The 23,487-nt window shown below is 40.7% G+C and overlaps 1 protein-coding gene across 1 annotated transcript; it reads right to left on the reverse strand.

Annotated features, from left to right (window-relative positions):
• Positions 1-2,594: 2,594 nt before the first annotated feature.
• BMP3 (bone morphogenetic protein 3) lies at positions 2,595-23,079 on the reverse strand. Its single transcript, XM_019516794.1, has 3 exons — positions 23,022-23,079; positions 20,366-21,276; positions 2,595-10,686 (listed from the first exon to the last, which is right to left on the reverse strand). The coding sequence occupies exons 1-3, from the start codon at positions 23,077-23,079 to the stop codon at positions 10,495-10,497; spliced, it is 1,161 nt and encodes a 386-aa protein (XP_019372339.1). The 3' UTR covers positions 2,595-10,494.
• Positions 23,080-23,487: the final 408 nt, after the last annotated feature.

Genomic DNA, 23,487 nt, shown 5'->3' on the forward strand with positions numbered 1-23,487 from the left:
TGAATAAATCTGGCCCCAGGACTGACTCCTGGGTCATGCCACTTGTCAACTAGACATTGAGCCATTGATTAGTACCCTTTGAGCCCAATAATCCATCCAGTTTTTTATCTGCCTTACAGTCCATTCATCCAGCCCATACTTCCTTAACTTGCCTGCAAGAATGTTGTGGGAGACAGCATCAAAAGCCTGGCTAAAGCCAAAGTATATCGCATCCCTGCATCCACAGAGCCAGTCATCTCAGTATAGAAGGCAATCAAGTTGGTTGGGCATGACTTGCCCTTGGTGAATCCATGCTGACTGTTTTTAATCACCTTTTTCTCCTCCAAGTGCTTAGAAATGGATTCCTTGAGGATCTGCTCCATCATTTTTCCAGGGACTGAAGTCAGGCTGACTGGTGTGAAGTTCCCCAGATCGCCTTCTTCCCTTCCTTAAAGATGAACATTATATTTTCCTTTTTCCAATTGTCTGGGACCTCTCTCAAGTGCCACAAGTTTTCAAATATAATGGTCACAAGCTCTGCAATCACTTTAACCAACTCCCTCTGTACCGTCAGATGCATTGCATCCAGCCCCGTGAACTTGTTCATGTCCAGCTTTTCTAAATAGTCCCTAGCCTGTTCTTTTGTCACTGTTGGCTTCTCACCTCCTCCCCAAACTGTGCTTCCAGGTTCAGTAGTCTGGGAGCTGACCTTGCCTGTGAAGACTGAGGTAAAAAAAGGCATTGAGTACTTCAGTCTTTTTTTGTATCATCTGTCACTAGGTTGACTCCTCCCATTCAGTAAGGGACCCACACTTTCTCTGATCTTCTTTTTATTACTGACATACTTGCAGAAACCCTATTTGTTACTCCTCATGTCCCTTGCTAGCTGCAACTCCAGTTGTGCTTTGGCCTTTCTGATTTCATCCCTTTATGCCTTCATGCCCAAGCAGTGCTCTTATACTCCTTCCTAGTTGTTTGTCCAAGTTTCCACTTTTTGTAAGTTTTTATTTTTGTGTTTTAGCTCACTGAAGAGTTCCCTGCTAAGCCAAGCTGGTTTTCTTCCATATTTGCTAGTCTTCCTGTGTATTGGGATGGCCCATTCATGCACCCTCAGTAAAGTTTCTTTAAAGCACAACCCACTCTCCTGGACTCCTTTCCCCTTCAGACTGGCCTCCCTGGGGCTCCTGCTCATCAGTTCCCTGAGTAAGTCAGTCAGCTTTTCTGAAGTTCAGGGTTCTTACTCTGCTGCTCTCCTGCCTTCCTTTCCTTAGGATCCTGAACTCAGTCATCCTGTGGTCACTGCTGCCCAAGTTGCCATCCACTACAACATTCCCCACCAATTCTTCCCTGTTTGTGAGCAACAGGTCAAGAAGCACACGACGCCTATTTGTTCTCTCCAACACTTGCACCGGGAAGTTGTCCCCAGCACTCTCCAACATCTTCCTGGATTGCCTGTTCACTGCTGTATTGCAGGTTCCTCACATCAGTTCCCATGCTTCAGGTCAATCCCATGATCCTCTTATATGTGGATGGAAGGGGAGTAAGTGTTTGGGAAAATGGTTTCCTTCAAATGAAATTGTTCTTGGGCCATAGAGGTAGCTGTTCTAGTTGGTTAATAATTCCCATTGTGTACTGGGCTTGAACTTGATTTTCTTCACGAAGGAGATACAGGATTTCCATGCTGCCCCAGCTCTGGCCAGCAGGAGCACTTGAGGTGAATTCCTCTCAATCTAGGGCAAAAGGGGTTATTGAAAAGAAATGATACTAATTGGACAAGCCTGGAACCCATTGTTTATCCATCTCTGTTCCCTGTGGTCACCCATTACCATAGTCTCTATGCACCTCCCAGGTATTTGAAAACGACATAAAATGCTTTCTTCCAGATTGGAGGCATTCCTCACCAGGTGAGTGAACTTTCAGAGATTATAGAAGTTATGTATCTCCCTTTGGAGTAAAGTATGTTGTCCCCAGAGTTACAAGCAAATTCCAGTAAGCCCTTATTCACTACCTGGAGAACAGGGACACCGGAGCCCTGAGCTCTGCAGAGTAAAGGAATTACAAGGCTCAAGGAAGAGAAAAGTCTTAACTATGAACTTGTATAAGGGCCAGGGAGGAACCATGAGAACTTCCATATTTTTCCCATGCAAATATGAATATTTTCATCCCAAGTTCTTAGCCATATGTTATAGACAACACTGTTCTGGGACAAAAGTCATAAAACACACTTGTGTTCTGACCGCATCAAAAACCACTTAGGACTAGTTCACTGTTCTGGTGAGCTGCAATATGTGTCCACACCCTCTCTCACATTGTATTTTTAGGTCAAATCCAAAACCCACTGAAGGAACAGAATCTCTTGGACGTCTTTTGGCCTTGGATCAGACCCAACAACCGTTGTGTAGTGTATTATTGTCATACCGGGCAATATTAACTCAAATTGAAGTACCCACTCCCCACTAGTTCTTTATTTCATTTTATAAAAGCAACCTCAGCTTGGCTTGTCTTTGCAAATGTAAGCAGGGGATCACTGTGTTCCCAAGTGCTGCACATATCACAAGCAAGCACAGCATAAATGTTCCTTGGAAGGCTCAAGTACAAAAGGAAGAAATGAAAGGTCACATATAGTGATTTTATTATTATTTTTTCATCATTTGTAATGAAAGGTTTACATTATGGAAGGGATCAGGCAAGTGTATACATACATCAGTAGTGAAACATGCCCTTCACAGGGTCACTGCAATGTGTTCTTGTGATCTTGACCAATCATTTCATCTGGCAACTCTAGTGAAAACTGTTTTGCCTTAACAATGTTGAAAGAGGGAAATATTAGAATACAAGAGAATAATAGTCAGAAAATAAATTAAAAGCATCTGTAAAAGTTTCTTTCCATATACAAATAAGATGGGTTTTTCTTTGCAGTTTTTATTTCTTACTGACACTATTCAAGCTTTAACTTCTAAACTGAAAGCATTTACAAAGGCTGTTTTTACAAGAAGAGGATAGCATGATAAAAGGACAAAGTCTTCTGAGCCTCTGCCAAGAGATGGGAAGTTTAAGGCATTGCACCCCCAATCCTGCACTGAGCTCTGCATGGACAAAGGGAACCTTGGAGGCACTTGGCACCCCTTGGAAGGGGCTCAACAACTTATCAGTTAGGTCCCTCAATGACATCTGGTTAGGGTAAAACAGAGCTACCTTACAATTCTACTCAGGGGAATAGTCTCATTGGGTTTAATGGAACTACTCTCATACGTAAAGACACGCATATACATTTCTTGGACAGCTTGTTTATGCTTCATGCTATATATTACACTTCCTATGAGATTCCTCATTTACCTTAGAAGGGTGGGGTTTCCAAGAACTCTTGGCATTGACAGCTCAGTCTACTTCCAAATGGCCACTTGAGATCAAAGTGAAGCCAATGCTATGTGATTTTGAAATTCTGACCCAAAATTCACATTTGTGTAGTTTTATCCATGTTTTGAGTTAGCCACAAAAATTCTGCACTGACATTAGATGCCACTTTTTAGCAGGGAGGCAGAGCCATTTATCAATGCATAAAATTACCATAATGAAGTAAAGCAGACTAAATAGGGTTTTTGTCAGAGCAATATAAATATTTGGAAAAGTCATTTTAAGATCCATTCTGATATTTAGTTACAAACAGAAATAATTTCCCATGTGATGAACAAATGGCTAATGATAGATGTCACTTTATTCAGAGGATTTCATTTAAAAATAGAAATGCAAAATAAACTTTTTTGCTTATATATGATTACATGGAGTAGGATTTTGATAAGGAAGAATGTATTTGTTATGGTAAAATTATGGGCATTGCACATTATGAATGTCTAGAAAGTATGAGTTGTCATATTAAAGCGTAATGGAGGTGATTATTTTTCTTCCTTGTTGATAGTGTGGCTTTTTGAATTCAGGGGCCTGGCCTGATCCTGATCTCAGTTAAACCAGAGTAATGTCTTTGAAGTCAGTGGATTTATCACAGTGAAAATTAGCATCTAATTAAAATTGGTCATAATACGTTTGCAAAAAACTTCCTTTTTATATGACAAAATGTTTGTAAACAAGTCATAGGGGTTAGCTGAACTCAGAGGAGCTGTGCCCACTTACACGATAAGCTGAATTTTGCCCAAATCAGTTGTACCAAGCAACTCTAGTTATGTGCCTGAATACATGACAACAAATTTTGGACATTAGCTACTGGTTGAAGCTAAGATGCTCCTGTCAGTAGTAGCATTAGATGTTTCCTCAGAGTCTTTTGGTAGAGATGATCTGGGGAAAGGCCAAACACCCTGGTCAAAGAATTTCCTGCAGCCCTCATAAATGAAGCTGGTAGCACAGCCAGTTCTAGTCTCTGACAGAGATGAGTACCATTGGTCTCCTATGGTGGCCAATAGCAAAATTCCTATTCACTTTAATGGGAAGATTCACGTGGATAAGAACTGTAGGAGTGGCATTTCCTTCATCCTTGATTATCACCAGCAGAACAGAAGGGGCCTCAAACCATGGAATTAGACCTTTAGAAAATGTCATAGACTTGAATCATGATCATCTTAAGACATCAATAACCCTGCTAATTTTAGTGCATTTTACCTTCATCAAGACTTGTTTTCTTAGTTTTCTCTTGCTGAACTCAAAGCTTTAATTTTCTATAGTTTATCCACCATTAAAAAATTGTGAACTTCTTGAAGCAGCAAACATCCTTTGTTACAAAAGGATTCCTCTAATCATTACAGGTAAAAGCTTTTAACTAACTTCAGGAGGTGTTTTATGAGATGTCATTCCTGCATCTTATTGGTGGAGTCCAGAGACTCCATTTTCTTGTGTGCCTCTGATTTTCAGGGAAGAAAAAGTAAAGCTAAAGCAATCTGAATTATATAGGACAATTAGCTAAATGCTTTAACTTATCTAAGGAAGCTCCCATTATGAATAGTCAGTTGCACTGCTTCTTAGAGCACTGTGTCACTATGGGTTTTTTCAGTACGTGAGCATAGAGCTTTGCTTTATTTTTTTCTCGCTACAAATATGGTGAGGGTAATGTTAAAGAAATGAAATTCTGAGATTCTAAGGTCACTGAAGTAGAAAACAAATGGATTTTTGAAATATATATATATATCCATGGCACGATCTGGAACAACTGAGAATATGGGAGGGGGGCGAACGTTTAAGAGCCTCAAAGATAATTTCCCTTATTTTGTATTGTACTTTTCAGAATCTGAACTAGACCCAATAGCAAGACTACTGCTTTTCTTGTTTGAAAACCAGTTGAAGAATTGATGTACCCTTTGAAAGCTGGTTTTCATATTCTGTGTTACGGAAATGGAAAGAAACAGATTGTTAAGCAGCCAAGGCCATACCTGCTCTGCTATGAAACCTTGAAACTAGCATTTTGATGTCTCTCTGTGAGCTCATCAGTGTCAAATAAGCAAACCTACTACAGAAGATGAAAACATTTTTTATAGTAAAAATAAATTCATACCTGCTATACCTCCACCATTTTTAATAAAGGTTGAATTTAGACAGTTCCATTAAACTAGCTGTGGATGTTAATAGCCCATCCGATAATGTCCAATACTTATACAGTAGTCAGTATATTTTTATTGTTGCTTTTATTTTCTGTGATCAAAATGCAGGACCAGGTTCTTAAATAAAAATGGTGTAAGTTAAAAGATAGTATGTGACACAGGTGAGTTAGGACTAGACTGCTCTCAGTTACACCTCCTTCAAAGTTCCTCATACCTGCCAAACCCAGAATATTTGGGCACTTAATTCTCTTGGAGTCAATGGGAGCTAGGCACCCAAAATCTCCTTTTTGTCTGTGAGTCTATAAACTGGAAGCAAGAACCTGGAGTTTTGTAAGTTGAATAAGGCACAGCTACATGCGTACGACTAGCTAATGGGACTAAGAGGTAAAGCAGCCTACTTTTAAGAAGACAAAGGCCACACAAACTGCTGTGTTGTGTGCTGAAGACAAATAGGGAACAGGCAAAGGTCAGGAGAGGAGCATTGCTCATGGGTCTGCTAGGTGATGCTTAGCTGCTGTACGCATGGCTCTGTGTGTGAGTGTGTGTGTGTGCGCGCACACATGAGAGAGAGAGAGAGATTGTAAGTCCTCTTGTGGATATATATTTGATTCGGGGAACACCTGTATGCAATGGTTTATTTCTAAATGTGCTGTGGCCTTCTTTTTCTACTCCATTCCTAAATGCTAGCAGGTTGGGTGTGCAGTCTTGCATATTTATCTTCTATTACTGTTCTGCATGGACTGGCCCTCTCCTTGTCTCAGCATGTCTTTGGAGCCACTACATAAGAAAGATCTGGAATGTCTCCATACACACCAGCAATGGGCATGGTAAAGAATAACTAATACTGCCAAAATTGTGCTGACTCCCGCAGTGTTAATGGTGGGGTCATTTAAGGCTCTCTCTTCCTCCTCCTCCTCCTCCTCCTATCCAGTTAGATCATGACAAGATGAATTTATCCTCCTTTCACTCTCAGCCTGTGCTGTATTTATCCCAAGAACATAATGACCTTTTTTCCAACAGGCCATACACAGACTTCCTTTTGTATCATTACAGGATAACTAGCTGTCTTGTCTCCAGTTACACCTCCTGGTTGCCTAAATCACACCAGCCTAATGTGTTGCGTTCACTTTTCACACCATAGTAAGAACTGGGCCAGTTCTTGCCTACAACAGTACATTGCAGGCTTTGCTTGAGAATTCCCATTATCATTTCTTGTGCAAACAGAAGTGAAATTTCTGTCTTGGTAAAACAGTCCTTTTCTTCATTTGAGGTGAATTAAGTCAATAGCAAAAAATAATCACCATTCTTTAGTAAAAAGTATATGAATGCTTTTCCCTCCCCCAATGCGATATATGTACAAAAATAATTTGAGATAACTGCATAACAATTCCTTATTGTAGAACCTCTGTTAATATTTGCAGGCTTTTGGAATGCTTTGGGATGGCAAGTCATCCTTAAAGTAGCGCATGATATAAACTGTTTGTCAGTATTACAGTGTTCTTTGTAGGGTAGACAAAAACAACTTTGGGCTAACTTCAGCCTTCTAGTAAGGTGAGCAGCTCCCACATTATCTTCAGTGGAACTGAAGTGCATGTATCTTAAGACAACTTAGCCTGTGGTGATCATTAAACATGCTGTAAGGGACAGGATTTGGAAAGAAGCGATGGCTGCTAATCAGTTGTCACTTAAACCTAAAGACAGACACTGGAATTATTGTCACACTTCCTGGGCTGCCCAATAAAACTGTACAAAAGCTATTTCTTCCTTGTAATTAATTATTAGATTTGGTTAGGTTTATTTTCATTTAAATAGCAGCTATTGATGTACTTATTTTCTAAAATATGGATTTCTTTGCAGCTGAAGAAGCTTAATTAAAACAGTCTCCTTTTTTTCCTTGAGAGAATTACCATGTATTAGCGACTGCCAATCACACAGTCAGTGGCAGACTCCCAAAGACTTCAGTGCATGAAGGATTGGACTAACACCAAAGAAATTGTAGGTAATCCCCACAGAGTGCAGACTCTTGTGTACTTTGTTCCTCTGAACTCTCCTTAAAGCAAGTCTCTCTTCACAAAATCACACACATAAAGAATAACATGTAGATACAGGCTTTCTTTGTTATTGAGTGACAAGAGCTGTTCAGCAGCCTTTTTGTTTCTGGGGAATGGAAGGCTCTTTCTGTCTGCAACTGTCTTGTTTGCAGCACAAAATACACCTTTTTATAATTTTCAAACACATGTGAAACACCACATTTCATTTAAAATGTTTCTTCTATATATAGAAGGAGGTCAAATGACAGAGAATCTAGTTAGGCATGGCTTATGAGCACAGATATCATCACACTTCCTTGTTTATTGACAGTTGTGGTCCTAAAGACTTCAGGTTCCATGAGGCCTCTGGAAAGGGAGTCTTTCTTACAGTTCACTCCGTAGGCCAAGATTTCTCTGAAGAACAGTTGGAATTTTAAGAAATCAGATCCTTAACTAGTGAGAATTATTACAGCTTAGCTGAAGCCAACAGAGCTATACTGATTTACACCATTTGGGAATCTGTCCCCAGAAGCACACCACTTGCACAAATCAGGAAGGGGTTTATATCAGGAAGCCTTTATATTCCTCTGGGTTTACTCTGTAGTTCTCACCTCAGCAGCACTCCCACTGACTTCTATTGGATCTTTGCCTGGTTACATTATGGACACTACAGGATATGTTCCTTCTTCTCTTCCACATCCCCCATCTCTTGCACATATGTACACACACATTTATCAAGTTTGCAAACACGACAGTATTAGTGACCAAATGGCACATTAAGAATAAACCATTCATGCTATCTTGAAATAGCAGTGAAGCTGCAGGTAGGTGTCTACGTGGTAAAATGGATTGTTGCTGCATTCAGTGCAGTGGGAATCTATTGATACTGTAGTATAGCTCTTAGTTGTTCTGAGAGCAGCAAAAGTATTCATTTGTTCTCAGTGTAGAGAACCTGAATATTTTCTGACCAGCATCTGGTTTCTAAAGTCAATGTGGAGATGAGTTTCACAAAAAAGTTGCTTAAATTTGTTCAAAATAATTTTTCACACAAGCTAATTGTTCTTGAGAGACAGGAGTCTCTTTAAAAAGTGCTATTATATTTAGGTTATGTCCACTAGCATAATACCTCTGCCTGAGCGGATCTGGGCAAATAGTGTGTGAATGCTGCCCTGAATAAAGGGCCAAGCTCTCTGCAATTGTTTTATACCATGCTGGATTCATTTTGCCAATTTTACCTGGTGACAGGACAGTTCACTGAAACAGCATATTGTAGGCATTTGTGAGAGAACGCTCTCAAGGTATATATTTTAAACTGACAGTTTGAGTATCTTTACCAGACACATAGTTCTGAGGCTCTGCCAAGACTGCTAAATTACGAAGCCCAGCAGTAGCATCTTTAAACACATCATGCATGTTGCTGCCCAACCTGGAAGCAGCAGTGTGAATTAATCTTCTCTCACTACAACTCTGCTCACTTGTGCAGCTTCTGGCCTGAGCAGTATGGTGCACAGAACTCTGTGATGCGTTTGATGGCAGTGCTGCTGGTTGCGGTACTTCTGCCATCTCGATGTGGCCTAAAAGCAACTTTTGTCCAATATAGGAACTTAAACAATGCTATGTGACCTATGCAATCAAGACTAGCAAATGCAGACCAAATGTTGGTCAAAACATCACAGTGAAGTCCTCCCAATCAATCTGTGGATCAAGTTATGCAAATAATTTCACATAACAAATTTAAGACATCAGTCATTTCCTCATGGACTATATAAGTAGCAAATTTACTAGAGCCCAGATTATCATCTGGGCAGTTCACAACCTGCTCAATCTGTAGTGGTTTGCCAAGTAACAGGTGAGCCACAGAACTGTTTGCTGTGGCTTTTACTTGAAAGGGCATCTCCATTTAGCTGGAGTTCAACATCAGTCCTCTACAGCTGCTTGGAGAAATGGTGCTTTTAATATCAAAGCTGCAGTAATAAGTTGGAACAGTGGACTGGTCCTATGCAGCTGTTTGCTGCAGCTATATATGATCCCCCTGGCCCTGAGCACCTCACCCGGGGTTGCAAACCCTCATCTTTGGAAATGTTATAGAACATAACTCCACAAACTATCCATGTTCTACCATGCTCGTTAGGAATTATTTGATTAGCTGTGATGCTGAGCTATGATACTTGCATGTCACCAGGCTATATGATGACCAGTTTCTTACTGTTCTGTGGCATGAAAGAAAAGCTTTGGTATGACATTACAAATTCACATGCAACACTGCTGTGATTTGCCCTTATCTAAATTGTGGGCAGGGGCATCATATTAGCTGAAATACAAAGAACACACTAAACAAAAATGGATATACATGTACAATCAATGATATGTCGCATCAAAGAAATAAATGTCTATGTTGGATTTTCTAAGGCTCATAGGATGTCAGGTTTGCTTAGGTTATTTAGCACTTGCTGAGCTGTTCAGAAATTGAAGGCAGAAAGCCTGGTTTCAAACTGTATAACATATTTTTTAAACTCCCTTCCCGTTCATCACTAGAAAAATGGGGCCAACAATAAAACAGCTGCTGCCATTTTCAAAACCTCATACAAAAATAAATCAGCATGTCCTCCTGACAGTTCTAAAAACATCTTGAAGAGTCTTTGATAAAATTTCACTTTTCATTTGTATTTCAACAGAAATACTTAGTCCCAGTTGCCAAATCTTGCTTCTCAGTCAGTTTCAAAGGTGAATTAATTTTACGCCTCCCCCCTCCTCCCTCCCCCACCTAGACATCTCTATTCAGCTTGCTCTTCACATTAGTCTTCTTTCTTACTCAGTTTCGCTCATATCCTTTTTCTTTTTTTTTCTGGAATGAAATGCATTGGCAGTGCAAACAAAAAATATAGGAATAAAAAACATTGCAAAAGATGATGTTAAACAATTCAAAGATTTCTTCTGGGCTGTTATCTGCATGCACAAGACTCCACTGTCATGTTGGGGTAAACCTTAAGCACCACATTCTTATTTTCATCAAAGAATAAGATGCTGAGGGAAGACATTTTGTCAGGAACACAGCATGGCTCAGGAATACCAGGAACAACCCCAACTGCTCTCACAATGCTCTGAATGGTGGCATGGTTTGATGGCTTCAAAGCCTGCAGAAAAAGGCCAAAAAAGTGGGTGAGAAAAAAAAACAAATGCATGTTATGGAAAGCCACATAGTTTTATTATGCTGAGCTACTTGTGACACAATGTAACAAATTCCCTGAAGAAAGACCTTAAAGAGACAAAATGACTGGGTGACTGACATAATTCCAAGTGTCTAAATAAATTTAGTCCATTTTAAGTCATCAGAATATATCCCCTGGGATAGCTACAGGGAATCCAAAGCCTGGGTTAATTTGACTGCCACTGGGTGTCACTGTTGCTCTAGAACTGCAATCAGGGGTTTTTTTTGGTTTTTTGAGAGGAATCAGGTTGCCCCTTAACTTCTTGCCTGGCATGCCCTTTCAAGAGACATGCCTCACTTCTGGAGAGTGTTGTATAACATGTAGATAGGCTAAGATATGCCATACTGATATAAATTTAAATAGAGATGTCTGATACATGCAAACTTTAACTTAGTCATGAGACTAGTTTAACTAGGTGTAAGAATAAGGAAGTAACTCTTGCATGAACACAGTGTTCACTGTGAGTGCAAAACAAGGGTAACTTGTTGAGAAATGGCAAGGTGCATGGGTGGTAAGAAAAGCATGAAGTATTATGAGTGTCTGGATAGCTCACAGTAATGGCTTCTTTTATTATACCATTACTTTTCAGTCAGTTGGCGCGCTCATTAACTTGTTTTGCACACCTACCATATGCCAAAGCAGTCCAAATTAAATGGATTTATGTGCACTCGTTTGTGCATTCATTTGTACTTCTACCAAGTGTTGATTACTGGTGTCTCCACAGTAGTGGCAGCAAAAGGGCTCTTGAACAACTTGTCATAACTAGGCAGGTAGTCAAGGAGCTAGCTGTATTCCTGCCCTACCTTGTGGAGGCTGGGGAAGGGAGAGTGGAGGACTGTGGGACGCTGACGATTCCAGAGACCCTCTGTAGCATTACTTATAACTATCTACAAGTTACATATGGTGCTACAAAATGTGGCACTACAACAGCATTTCTATTTGAAAGAGGCAAGTTTGTATGTGGTGCTACAGATGTCATCTGTAGAAGGAAAAATATTCAAAGTATTCCTGTCCTTGCAGAGGGTAAGCAACACATGGAGCATTCCACCCTTAACTGTAAGGTAATGGTGAGTGAGAGTGCTCAGGCACAGACCCTCAAAGGTACTGAGGTATCAAATGCATGAGAGCTTCAGAGCTTTGCAAAAAGCACCAACCACCACCTAAGACCAGGATCTAGTTTTTGACCACAAAAACTTGACCTCTGCTTTTAGTTTTTTGCAGTGAAGTTCAATAAACTTAAAATTATAATGATTTTTAAAGAGAATATAACTGCAACAGACTGATGGAGTATGTAAAAAAGGAACCCATGAATCCTAACGAGCTCTCTTTTTGTGGCTGGCAGCTTCTCAATACATCTGAAAAGAAACTTTTCAAAAGCATTGCAATCCAGGCTCGCAGGTCCTATAGAAAGGATAACTATAACTTTGTAAAATGCAAGTAAAATGCATGTTCATATGCTCCTTGAAGTGTGAGGCCCAAAACTGGACACAATACTCCAGGGAAGGCCTCACTAGTGCTGAAATGAGTGGAAGACTCACTTCCCTTGCTTTGCAAGAATACTACTGTTAATATAACCCAGGATACTTTTGGCTTATATTCAGCTTATGATCTACCATATAACTTTGTTTTTATGAAAACTTGTTATTCCTCAACACATTTTACTGAGCTTTTTAAAGTTCCAGAACTTTCACAGAATGAGGTAAACGATAAGGTAGTGCTCTATTTTTCCTCCATGTGTGCAACTATGAATGAGCCTTCTGCACAAAAGTCAAGAGAAACACATTATCCTACATCTCCTAAGATCTCTGATGCTTGGACCAAATTTTGAAGGGCAAATATCCATGATGTTTACTGGGTTGGAATTTTTAAGTTTCAATATTCCATATTTATATTTAGTTCATCCCTTTTGGAGCCCTAAATTTATCTTCAGATGCCCTGTGACACTGTTTCAGTTTCCTAAAGAGTGTGCATTTTCTTCCCTCCCACCTGCGTTGTGGCTTCCTTTGGTCAAGTTTGAAATTACCAGACATAATTATATTGTACAAAAAAGAAGAGCAGCAATTCACTGGCTTGAGGCAGCATGCCAGTCCTGAATGGCTGAGGTTTTGCTGTGGCTGTTCAATAGAATTGACTTTGTTTGGGCGGGGTTTAAAATGGCAGTCCTAGATTTCCCTCTTTGGGCAGAACACTCAAAACTTTAATTGAGTACAGCTTTTTCTGAGTACTGATTCTAATGGTGCTTAGAGCCATAGTCTCAGGACTGAAAAAAGGCTTTGCACTTACCAGTATAAGACAATATTCATTACCTACAGAAACATTCTGAATTACACTCTTTGCAACTAATTAAGGCTTCTTACTTGGTTTCGCAAAGTGCATTTAGCCTCTGATAGGCTGCTGGAATTGACAGGATCTAGTCAGTTCAAGGCTGCTTTAGAAGCCTTGAAACAGAGAGGTCCTAGTCATTTTCAAATCATGCCCTTACATGGAGTACAACTGTATTACAAAGTATACAGTGAGGCTGAGAGTTCCTATGCACTGAAGCAGTTTTTGCACTTAACAGGTATGCTGGTAATGTTTGTTTTACTGTAAGCAACAGGTTATGAACTGGAAGGGGCATTACATTAATGCAGTTAACTGAATTATGCACTTATCCAATATCCATTTTACACTATGCTCCCACTGTCACCTGTGTGGGGTTGGTTCAGTGGATCATTGTCTAGCTAAATGTCTCAATAAATGTGACCCTTATGAGGTATTGAGTTAATTTATATGCTTTTTAAATATGTATACTTTTTTTATACTCTTTCAGCCCTCCAAGTGTGGAGGCTCTCTTTGAAAAGGCACTCAGGCCTTGGAGTAAATCTGTCTGTTTAAAGTCAGTGTATAACTTGATTGAGCTTTAAAAATCTTGCCCTGAAGAGTTAAAATGGCATATGCCCTGCATAAGAGGTGTGAGGTCATCTTTGCCACAAGCCAGCCTGTTCTGTCCAGTTCCAGCTAATGAAAAGCAGGCAGAGATTTCACACATGAGATTTTCTATTGGATGGGGGAGTGGGAGTGGTGCAAGGTTGAAACCCAGCAAAGTCCAAATGGCCAAGGCTGTGAAGGAGTCCAGCTGTGATGAGGGCTGCACCTGCTAAGCTGCATGCATCCTTGAGAGACTTGCTGCCTAGTTGAATTTCATTAGAGATGCATTAGGCGTGGGGAGAATGATGTAAGCTACGAACTTTCAATTCCTGACCTGGGAGAGTACACTCTATGGTATTCTGTAAGTCGCTCTATGGTATTCCGTAAGTCCAGCACATGTGGGTTTGACAGCATGCAAACCATGTAATTGAAATCAGGGAGATGGTAAAGCCAAAAATTTGGAGGTTGGGGAAAATAGACACATCTGTAGTTAATTACCCAACAGGTTGTCAACTTTAGTGGCCCATGCTGTGTGGAGCTCATTTCTCCCTCGCCAAGGGAGCAGTATATATCCATAGGCAAAGACGAATTTTTGGTATTACCTGACAGCTACAGTATCAATTTGCAGATGCTATTTGCAGCTCTCATTAATGTCAACGGGAGTTGTCTGCACAGATCAAGAGTACTAAATGGCCCTGAAGTTGCTTGTTTCTTCTTTTCATTTATTGAATTTTCATTCCCTCTGGAGAACAAGTGGATTTTGTTTTATATAATACAAAAAGATTAAATTTTTAACACTACAGATGTGCACAACAAGCACAGTTTGGACCCCCCAAAATCAATGGGAATTTTGCAGTTGTCCCTCATGGAACCAAAAGCATGAAGTGGATTCAGTCATCTGCTTTCATCAATAAGCTGTGTGTGCATGGCAAAGTAAATACAAAATTATTCCCAGATCTCAAAGTTTAAATAACATTAAGGCTAGGGACAGACATTATACATAAAATGGTTTAAATGATCAGGAACTAGTTTAAACCTGTAACAGAACATAAGTTCGGTGCACATAAATCAGTTTCAAAATGGCTGAAACTGGTTTAAGATGAACCCAGTGGAATGTAGTACAGGTGACCCTTGCCATTCCTGGGGGATATGTTTTCATATCCCCCATGAATGGTGAAATCTGCGAATAAGGCACTGCATTCATGAACTCTGTCTGTGTTCATGAACTCAGTGCCCCTAGCACCTGGGGGCTGGGGGGGGGGGCACAGCTGCTCTTGTGACTGGGAGCACGGCGGCAGCAGTGGGGGCACGGTGGCTGCAAGCATGGAGCTCCCAAGGAGCTCCTTTAAGTGTATTTAAGAAGTGAGTTTGGCATTCACAAATATTTTAAACCATGAATGCCAAACCTTCAAATAATGAGGGTTTCCTGTATCAGGCTTGACTGATTTGGATCAAACCGGTTTATGCAATGTCTGTCCCAGACCCCCTCCTGGTTTAAGTTAATCCAGAATCCCCCAGCATCCCAGATAATTTGCAGCCCTGGGCTGGACTGGGCTGTGCTCTTTGCTCCAGAGAACAGGGCTGGCCCCGACCTTCTGCTCCCTGGCCAGAGCTCCGACGGAGACTGCAGGCACAGCAGGGTCTGCTTGGCTTCCCCCTCGCTCCCACCCCCCACTGCTTGCTGCTCAAGTAGGAATCCCCCCCTCCCTCCCTCCCTCCCATCTCCCACAGTGCAGACCCCAGCCCCATGGACCCTAGGCATGTGGTATCCTAGCTAATGCTGAGAGGTGTTTGTGTGTGTGTGTGTGTGTGTGTGTGTGTGTCCAATTTCACTGGGACAAGCTGACAGAACAGTGTCTGCTTAGGGCTTTTTGGAGCTAATCAACAGATCAGCAGGTAATGTCCGTCCATTCCTTCCTTGGAAAAAGCTGTTCAAGAAGAGCTTGAACTAATGAGAGAGGCTTTTGTTTTGTTGATTGGCTGAGAAACGCTGTTATCAGCCCCCTGCTGGCTCCCTTGCTTGTCAGGTTTGCAGGGAGTATGAAGAATGAAGAAGCAGGGAGAAGGAGATTGAAAAGTTCAGTATCATCAACAGATGCATGGACTACATCCCTCCCCCCCTTTTGCCTCAGACTGCGAGCCAGGGACTGGGATCTGGCAACACTCTTGCCCCTTGAGCAGTGAGCAGGGAAAAGTCTGGTACTGTGCAGGCCTGGAGGTGGGGAGGCAGGATTTAAACCCCTCCCTAATCAGAGGTCCTGCCCAGACCTGGCCATGCCCCACCTCTGCTCAACACTGTAGAAAGGAAGGGAGGATGGCTGTAGCACCCCCTGGCGCCTAGTCTGAGCCACTGCAGGCATGTGCCTGCATTTCTTCATTCTGGAGGCAATGTCTGTACAGTTGCAAACCAGTTTAACCTAGGCAGGTTAGACTAATTTGCAAAGATTGAATCATTTCAGGCTTTCTGAATGTCTGTCCCTTGCCTAAGGGTCCAGGCCCACATGCCTCAGATATCCAGATTTTGGGAGTTTTGCATGAAGAAGAAATTTATGACCAAGCCTTTTATAAAATATTTAGAGAGGAAGGATGGTCTCATAGTACTGGACTAGCTGAACAAGTCCTGGATTTTGGTCATGACCTGTCACAGGCTTCCTGCCTGGCACAGATAAAGTCATTTAACCTCTGTCTGCTTTATTTGTCCAACTGAAAAATGGGGATATCTGTTGTTTCCTTGTCTGTCTTGTCTAGTTGGATTGTAAGCTTTTCTAAAGAACTAATCTCAGGGCTTCCAGGAATAACTGCAGTGTAAATAATAAAATTACAATGCAGTGCATTTAGTTAGTTTTAAGGATAAATATCTGATTTAAATCAATCAAGTACTTCTGATGTTCAGCAGATTAGCACCTATTTTCACTGGGGATGAGTTTGACCCTAAATGTTTAAAGAAGCCTGATAGTATACTATGATTTTTTAGGCAAATTGTCTGAAGATAGGAAATTTAAAAGGTGAAACTAATGCTTCAGTCACATAATGGGCTGGTCACAAAAGGGTATGGACAAATGTACATTTGGAACTGTTTCAAAAATGGAAAAGAGAACTCTCATTCTGAACCAGGCAGAAGCTGTTATGTTTTAGCAATTTAATTTACATGAGCTGGGGACAACAGCAGAACAGCTACAGCTCAAAAACCACTTCATCCAAGGCTAAAGCTGGAGAAATTTTGTTTCATATGTATCCCTCCTCCCCCAGCCCCTGCCCCCTTCTGCACTTCTGCCCAGGTAACTTAGAACATATCAGCTGCTGCACCTTCCCAATCAGCAGCCCCACCTTTTGAAATGACTCCAACGATATACTTGTTCATACCCAAAACTCCATTTTGGAGGGCAGTAAGCACTGCATCTCTCTATAACTTAAACTCTCAGACAGCAAAGCATTAGAACAAGTTAATCTTCCCTTTCCCTCAAAACCACTGAGGAACCAAGTACTCACAGTAAAGTACTATCAGATCAGGATTAGAGGGGTTCATACCCATGTGGCAGTTACTTTTCACTGCCTGAGGTACAAGGCCATTGGAATCAGGCCCATGGGCTATGAAATGTTTAAGAGACCCTCTGGATGCTGTATCAAGAAGGTGCCATACAAAGAAAATATACAGGCAACCCCTTCTTAGCGCTCTTAATTGGTTCCTGAAAACCAAGAGTTAAATGAAAGGCACGTTAAATGAAACTGAAAGTATTTGATGACCCAAGATGGCAATTGCAATTGTTTTTAATGACCCAAGATGGTGACCACGAGTGTTATAACGAAACTTGCTGAGAGCTAAGTGAAATCAGGTATCAATTTAAAATGAGTGTTATAGCGAAATAGCGCTAAGTGAAACAGCATTAAGTGGGTTTGCCTGTACATTGGCTATTTTTTCTGGGGTTTGTCAGTGGGTGTCCCTCAAAGAAGGCACTTTATGCTTTTGCTATTGAACCCTCCATATCTTAAAAATTGTTTATGACCTCTGAAGAGAAACTAGCTCACTTTGTTATATTAATGGGCTCTGAGTGGAACTGACAGAAATACTTGCTAGTAACCTGACTGTTGACTTGAATGAATACAGGAGGCCAGTACTAGGTGCTTCTGACCTCCACCTCTGAATATACTTATGCATTCAGTATATACTTTAAAATATATACTCAGGCATATTGAAAGTTCATTCATTCCAGAAGTTGGATGTCTTTAGGCCCATTTGTTCAATCCAGAGTCCAATGAAATCAATGATAGTCTTCCCATTCAATAGGCTTTGGATAGGCTTGCTTTGGATAGATGCAATTTACCTGCCACAAAGAAATGGCTCCCTCTTTAAAGCCATCACAGTCCCATCTGTTAAATATGTATTTTTGTATAAAGACCAATTTTAGAAAGATACCTTACTTAGGGGATGAGAAATAAGGCAGAAGGTACAGCAAGGTAGTACCACCTCTGACTGGTTGAGAGAGTCATAAGCCTTCATAAGCAACAACCTGCTTCATCAGATGCTATGAATGACAGACTGGCAGAAAGAAAATATTTTATACAGAAATGAATTTGACAGGGGAAGGGAATACTGCTAAAAGAGGATGGGAATGGTATCACTCTACCAAAGGCCAGATCCTGTGAGCTGCTCAGAAGCCTCAGCTCCCATTGACTTCACTGAGAAGTAACAGCACTAAAGCCCAGATGCTCACTTTTTTGGTTCCTAACTCCCACTGAAAGCACCTGCAAGGAGATATTCAGAACCTCACAGAATGAGTTCATATTAAAGAGCATATAAGGAACTGGTATAGTTAACTAAATAAGTGGGGCTGACACATCAAGCGCGGCAAAGTGCAGTGGTGTTTATTGAGGAGAATGTATTCTTTTATATAAAGCATGTAGAAGGCAGTAGGACAATTTCTATTGACTTCAATGCTTATCAATTACAATATAACTAGCTGTTGACCTTTTCAGCGTTGGCTTTGTTGCCTTCAATTGTTAGTCCGTTTACATGGCTCACACTATGCATAGATTCATTTAAAGTGTAGAACACTTTTAGACAAAAACGAGCAGCTTGTATCATTCTTTTTTTAAAATATTGTTTTTGTTTTTATAGTCCTATAAACTAACCAAATGGATTTATTTCAGGTAGTGCTTTGTGTGTGTGCACGTATGTGTCTAAGAATTATTTGCTCCTGAGCCAAGATCTATCCCCAAAGCAAAGCAGATTTTTACATTTGAGATTACAAAGTTTATAAACAAGCTTGAAATAGGAAGTGCTGACACAGTTTTAAATTATAGTAGTGCCCCATGCATCACTCTGGTTAACGCCCTTAGAGTTAGGATGGAAAAAGTCCAGGTCAAATTTCTGTTAAAGTGAAAGGTTTGTTTCAAACCCATATGTTGGACTATGACAAAGTGTGGATGGTAATCAATCATAAAACAAGGAGCAAAGCTGCACCCACTTTGAGAGAGAAGCTTAAAAGGCACAGCAGAATGTGTTTCAATGGTAGTAAAATAATCTCATTGTTTTCCTTCTGTGTGCCTAACAAAAGCAGAAAAACCAAAGACTGTCTTTTTCAGATTTACGGTCAGATCCTGCAAACCTGATTCAAGCAACTGTCCTGATCACACTTCCTGATGAGACTAATAGCAAGCCAAATTAACTGTATTGTAATAATCTGTCTCTGTTTTATAGAGTGCCATTCTCTGTTGTCTCAAAGTTACCAAAACTCCATACAAATTTAAAGTCAGCTCACTTGTACTGCTCATAGCTAGTTTCATTAGAGCTAAAGCAGGGGTAATATGAGGCCACAGTAAAAATAATAGTCCCTACGTCCACTAAATATCCTGTAGGAATAGTTCTTGTGCGTCCCTCATTTTAGGTCTTTGTTTCTTAGTGGGTCCCACTCTTCAGCTGTATTAGGGTAACAGGTGTTGGTATGACTCCTGTAGAGTTACATGACACATCAAGTCAGACAACTGATTTTAAGCAGGCAAGCTCATTTGTATCAATCATAGGGGCAGATCAAATGATCCTTCCTCTCTGGAGGACAGTTTCCAGGATCAGCCCCATCATGCTTAGTCATAGCTAGGAATGTTACTGCAGAGCAGACCTGCTCTTTGGCAAACAGTTATTACATTTCTGATTTAATTTGCTTATATTTAGAGTTCAGTCCACTTAGGAGATGCCAACAACTCACTTTTTCAGAGCAGGTTTAGGATCATATCCTGCAAGCGTTTACTGCTAAGTTTGGCACTAACTATTTTGAATAGTCCCATTCCTGGATTTCTATGGAGACTACTCTGTGTAGTACTTGATCATAAGCATTTCCAGGCTCTGTCATTTACTATGCTTTGTTAAATAGGATGGTCATGCGTTCACACATTATTACTATCCTATTAGCAATTTACAGCATGTTTGGACTCTGGACAAAAAATAATTCTTCCATATAACTTTGCTTTTATATCTTTGCGTAAACTGATTCTTACTTCATAGTAGTTGTTTTAACAACTACCCTTAAAAATCAGGCAAAAAAGATTTTACTTATTTACTGTATTCTAGAACTTAATAGGAGTCCAGCTGGATTTTATTGATGCAAAAAAAAAAGTTTGTAGTGCATAAAACTTAGATACATTTTCCTGTTCCATGGAGACAGAGGAGCAATAATGTAAAAGAAAAAAATACATACTATACCTTTGGAATCGGAAACTGGCATTCACCTGAACAATAATATGCATCAAAGGATTTAGGAGAAATAATCCATTCACTCCAGCCAATGTCTGCAAAATCCACTTTGAGATAGCGCCGTGCACAGTGCCGTGGCTCATTCCACTGCTTCCTCCTGGCTTTCTTTAAGGTTTGCTCGTCGAACTGGAGTGTCTGGCTCTTCTGATGCTGGTTCTTTCTCTGCTTTTTCTTACTCTTGGCCCTCTCAGCCAGGCGTGGCTGCAGGGTTTTGTAGGATTTTCTCTCTTCCCATCTCTCACCCTCATTGTACTGGTATTCAGAGCCTGGGAGTTCATTGTTTTGCAAGGGCAACAAGATATTGGTGGAGCGCTTCCGTCGCTGTTCAGTAAGACTGCCCTTGGAGTGGCTCTCCCGTCTAGGAAAGCCCACAGACAGAGAATGTTGGTGTCCTTGAAAGTTAGAAACAACGGTCTCTGGTTCTGAAATGGCAGAATCATTGGCATAGACCAGGATGTAGGGTTCATAGCTGGATGACATCCTTCTCCAGGGGTAATGGCTGGTTGAGGCCATCTTGACACCAATGAGAAATTCATCATTCTGTTTTGCCTCACATAAGGCATGAGTGAAGTCCTTCCACTGCCAGGAAACATTATCCCGATAAGCAGCAGAGACGTTAATTAGAAAGTGTCCCAGAGTCCGAGTTCGGTTCCCATGAGAAGGGAAACTCAACACTAAGAGATCTATCTGAATTTTCGGTTTCCTGCTTCCATGACGAGAGCAGCCTCTGGATTGAGGACAACTCCAACTCAAGTTCAGTAGGTCCCCAATGTAATAATGAAATGAAGCTGACAAGATATTTTCAGACTTGGTTAAGGAGGTTAGATTAAAAACATACAGCTCTTCACTTCCAGGATTCCCTAAAAGAATAAATATTTACATAAGAACATTGGAAACTTTGACAACTAGAAAAGACCCAAGGGCCTTTTGCTTTGTACTTTACTCACTGATCCCATGAGTAATTCCCATTCACTTCAGTGGGAAAGGATCATGGTGTTATTTTTTAATATACAGTCTCTGCCGACTCCACCCTCCAGCCTTTGAATTTAAACTACACTTTACCATTCATTTCCCATTTGACAAATATTCACATCATAGAAGCTATAACTAGACCTAGTAATTCCAAGCTAAGGACAACTAGTTAATATGAAACCCACCACTACATGATATAAACACATCACCCTTCTGAAGTCAGGAAGTAATCTAGGTCACAAGAAGCATGATGGCTATATATTAAGGATAGCAAAAAGCACATGCAAACATTCTTGGAGTCACAATGAGGAGCATGGAGTGTTTGTGAATTTAATGTATGTGAAGACAAGTGCCAAGCCAGGCCATCCTAAAGAGGCATAGCGCAGATGGCTGAAATTTAGATCTGATCCAAAATCCACAGTGATCAATAGAAGAACTGCTGACTTCACTGGACTTTGGATCAGCTTCATTTCAGCTTCACAGCACTAGGCTTACCATTGGGCTATGGTGCTACTGAAATGGGGAAAGTATTTTCCCACCAAGGGAGGATGGGATGGCCTTGTCGCTTGGTGGGGAAGGGGATCAACCAGGAATTGGAAGAGTTGGGCTCACCTCCCAGCCCTGCCCTCAACTTCCCTTGGAGTTCTTGAACAAGTGGTTCGGACTGCCAAAGGAGCCTAAATAGCTTCCCAAATCTCACTAAATTCAATGCCTTCTTAGAAAATCTCATCCTGAGTCACTCTGTGGTGTGCCTATATGTTACAGATGGAGACCTGAAACTCCTTGCTGCTTTTTTTGTCTGGTGCATAGCTACAATCTACAAGCTTAAGTATGTATGCATAATAGGTATAGTTACAGCTGTAAATTGGTGTGCTATGCTTGCTTGCTCAGTTTAACATACTGTACTTAATAAAAAATGCCAGGTTTTAAAGTTGAAGCCATTTGTTTAGTGTTTTGCTATGTAAGGGGCCATGACATAGTCTACACACCCTAGTGGAGGACTTGTACGGTCACCCCTCTATGTATAAGTAGGCCCTTGATGAGAGACCTGCACAGTAACAAGCACCAAATTAGAACACTGATAAAAAAAAGTACAGAAGTAAAAGCAGTATACCTCAAAAAAATGAAAGACCAGAACGGCATGTCTTGATCTAGCACCCCAAGAGCCAGAGTCATTTGAAAGGTTTAGGGTGAAAGGCAGAGCAAGAAAAACAACACCATTTTTGCATACTCAGATAATCCATGATATCTTATAGTGCTGTTTAATAAGCCAGTGGCATCAGGACTAGTTTTACAGTCTCCTGGCTTTCAGTCAGACTACTATTGTTCTCTATTATCTGGATGTAGACTCAGTAATTTCTTACCCAATTCATACATTAAATTACATCTACCACAGGAAGTAGAACAAGCTGCATGAATGAAGAGAGAAAGGAAGCTGAAGAAAGCACGATATCCAGTTCAAGGTGAGTTTAAAGATAGACATTTGTTGCCAAAAAACCCTCTTCCCTGTAGGCATGGTGGAGAAGATTATAAGCCAAAGGCAATAATTGTGTGTATTCAGGATGTACCAATGAGCAGGATCCTGTGGAAAGAAGGGTTTCCACAGCTGTGAAACTAGAGAAGTCAGTCTTACCACAGGTATCTTTCACAAACCTAAGACCATATTCCCAACACAGGACTTGTTTCACCATGGCACTTAAGCCTGTGCCTAACCAAGAATGTGTTTGGTTCTTTTGGGTCACAATCAGAAATGTCATGTTTTAACAAAAGAATGATGTTCCCTGCTCAAATTATAATTAGTTCTGCATTGGTCAAACTGGCAAAACATAGATTCTGACATTAAGGAACACCAGAGAGCTGTAAAGCTGGGCTGTATGGAAAATTAAACTGTAACAGAACATGTGTAGTCCCCAGAAGGACTGGAAAAAACCCCAGCATAGTGGAACAACCAGGGGACATCCAGTTAAAAGCTGTTCTGACAGCTTGGCATGTCAAAACTCTCTCTTGAATCTGAGGAAGGGATCTCACTGTACGGGTTTTTCCAAGACTTATTTTTCCATCAAAAAAAAAAAAAACAGGCAAAAATAAACTCCAGAAAT

Source organism: Gavialis gangeticus, unplaced genomic scaffold, assembly GCF_001723915.1.
Source record: "Gavialis gangeticus isolate Ggan-Ray unplaced genomic scaffold, GavGan_comp1, whole genome shotgun sequence".
In the NCBI taxonomy this organism is placed as follows: Eukaryota; Metazoa; Chordata; order Crocodylia; family Gavialidae; genus Gavialis; species Gavialis gangeticus.

Excerpts from the sequence above, each read along its gene's own strand:
- BMP3 (XM_019516794.1), bottom strand. The coding sequence starts at position 23,079 with ATGGTGAAACAAGTCCTGTGTTGGGAATATGGTCTTAGGTTTGTGAAA. Across the intron at positions 21,277-23,021 it reads GTTTGTGAAAGATACCTGTG|GGAATCCTGGAAGTGAAGAG; the intron begins GTAAGACTGACT and ends TTATTCTTTTAG. Across the intron at positions 10,687-20,365 it reads GCCAGTTTCCGATTCCAAAG|GCTTTGAAGCCATCAAACCA; the intron begins GTATAGTATGTA and ends CTTTTTCTGCAG.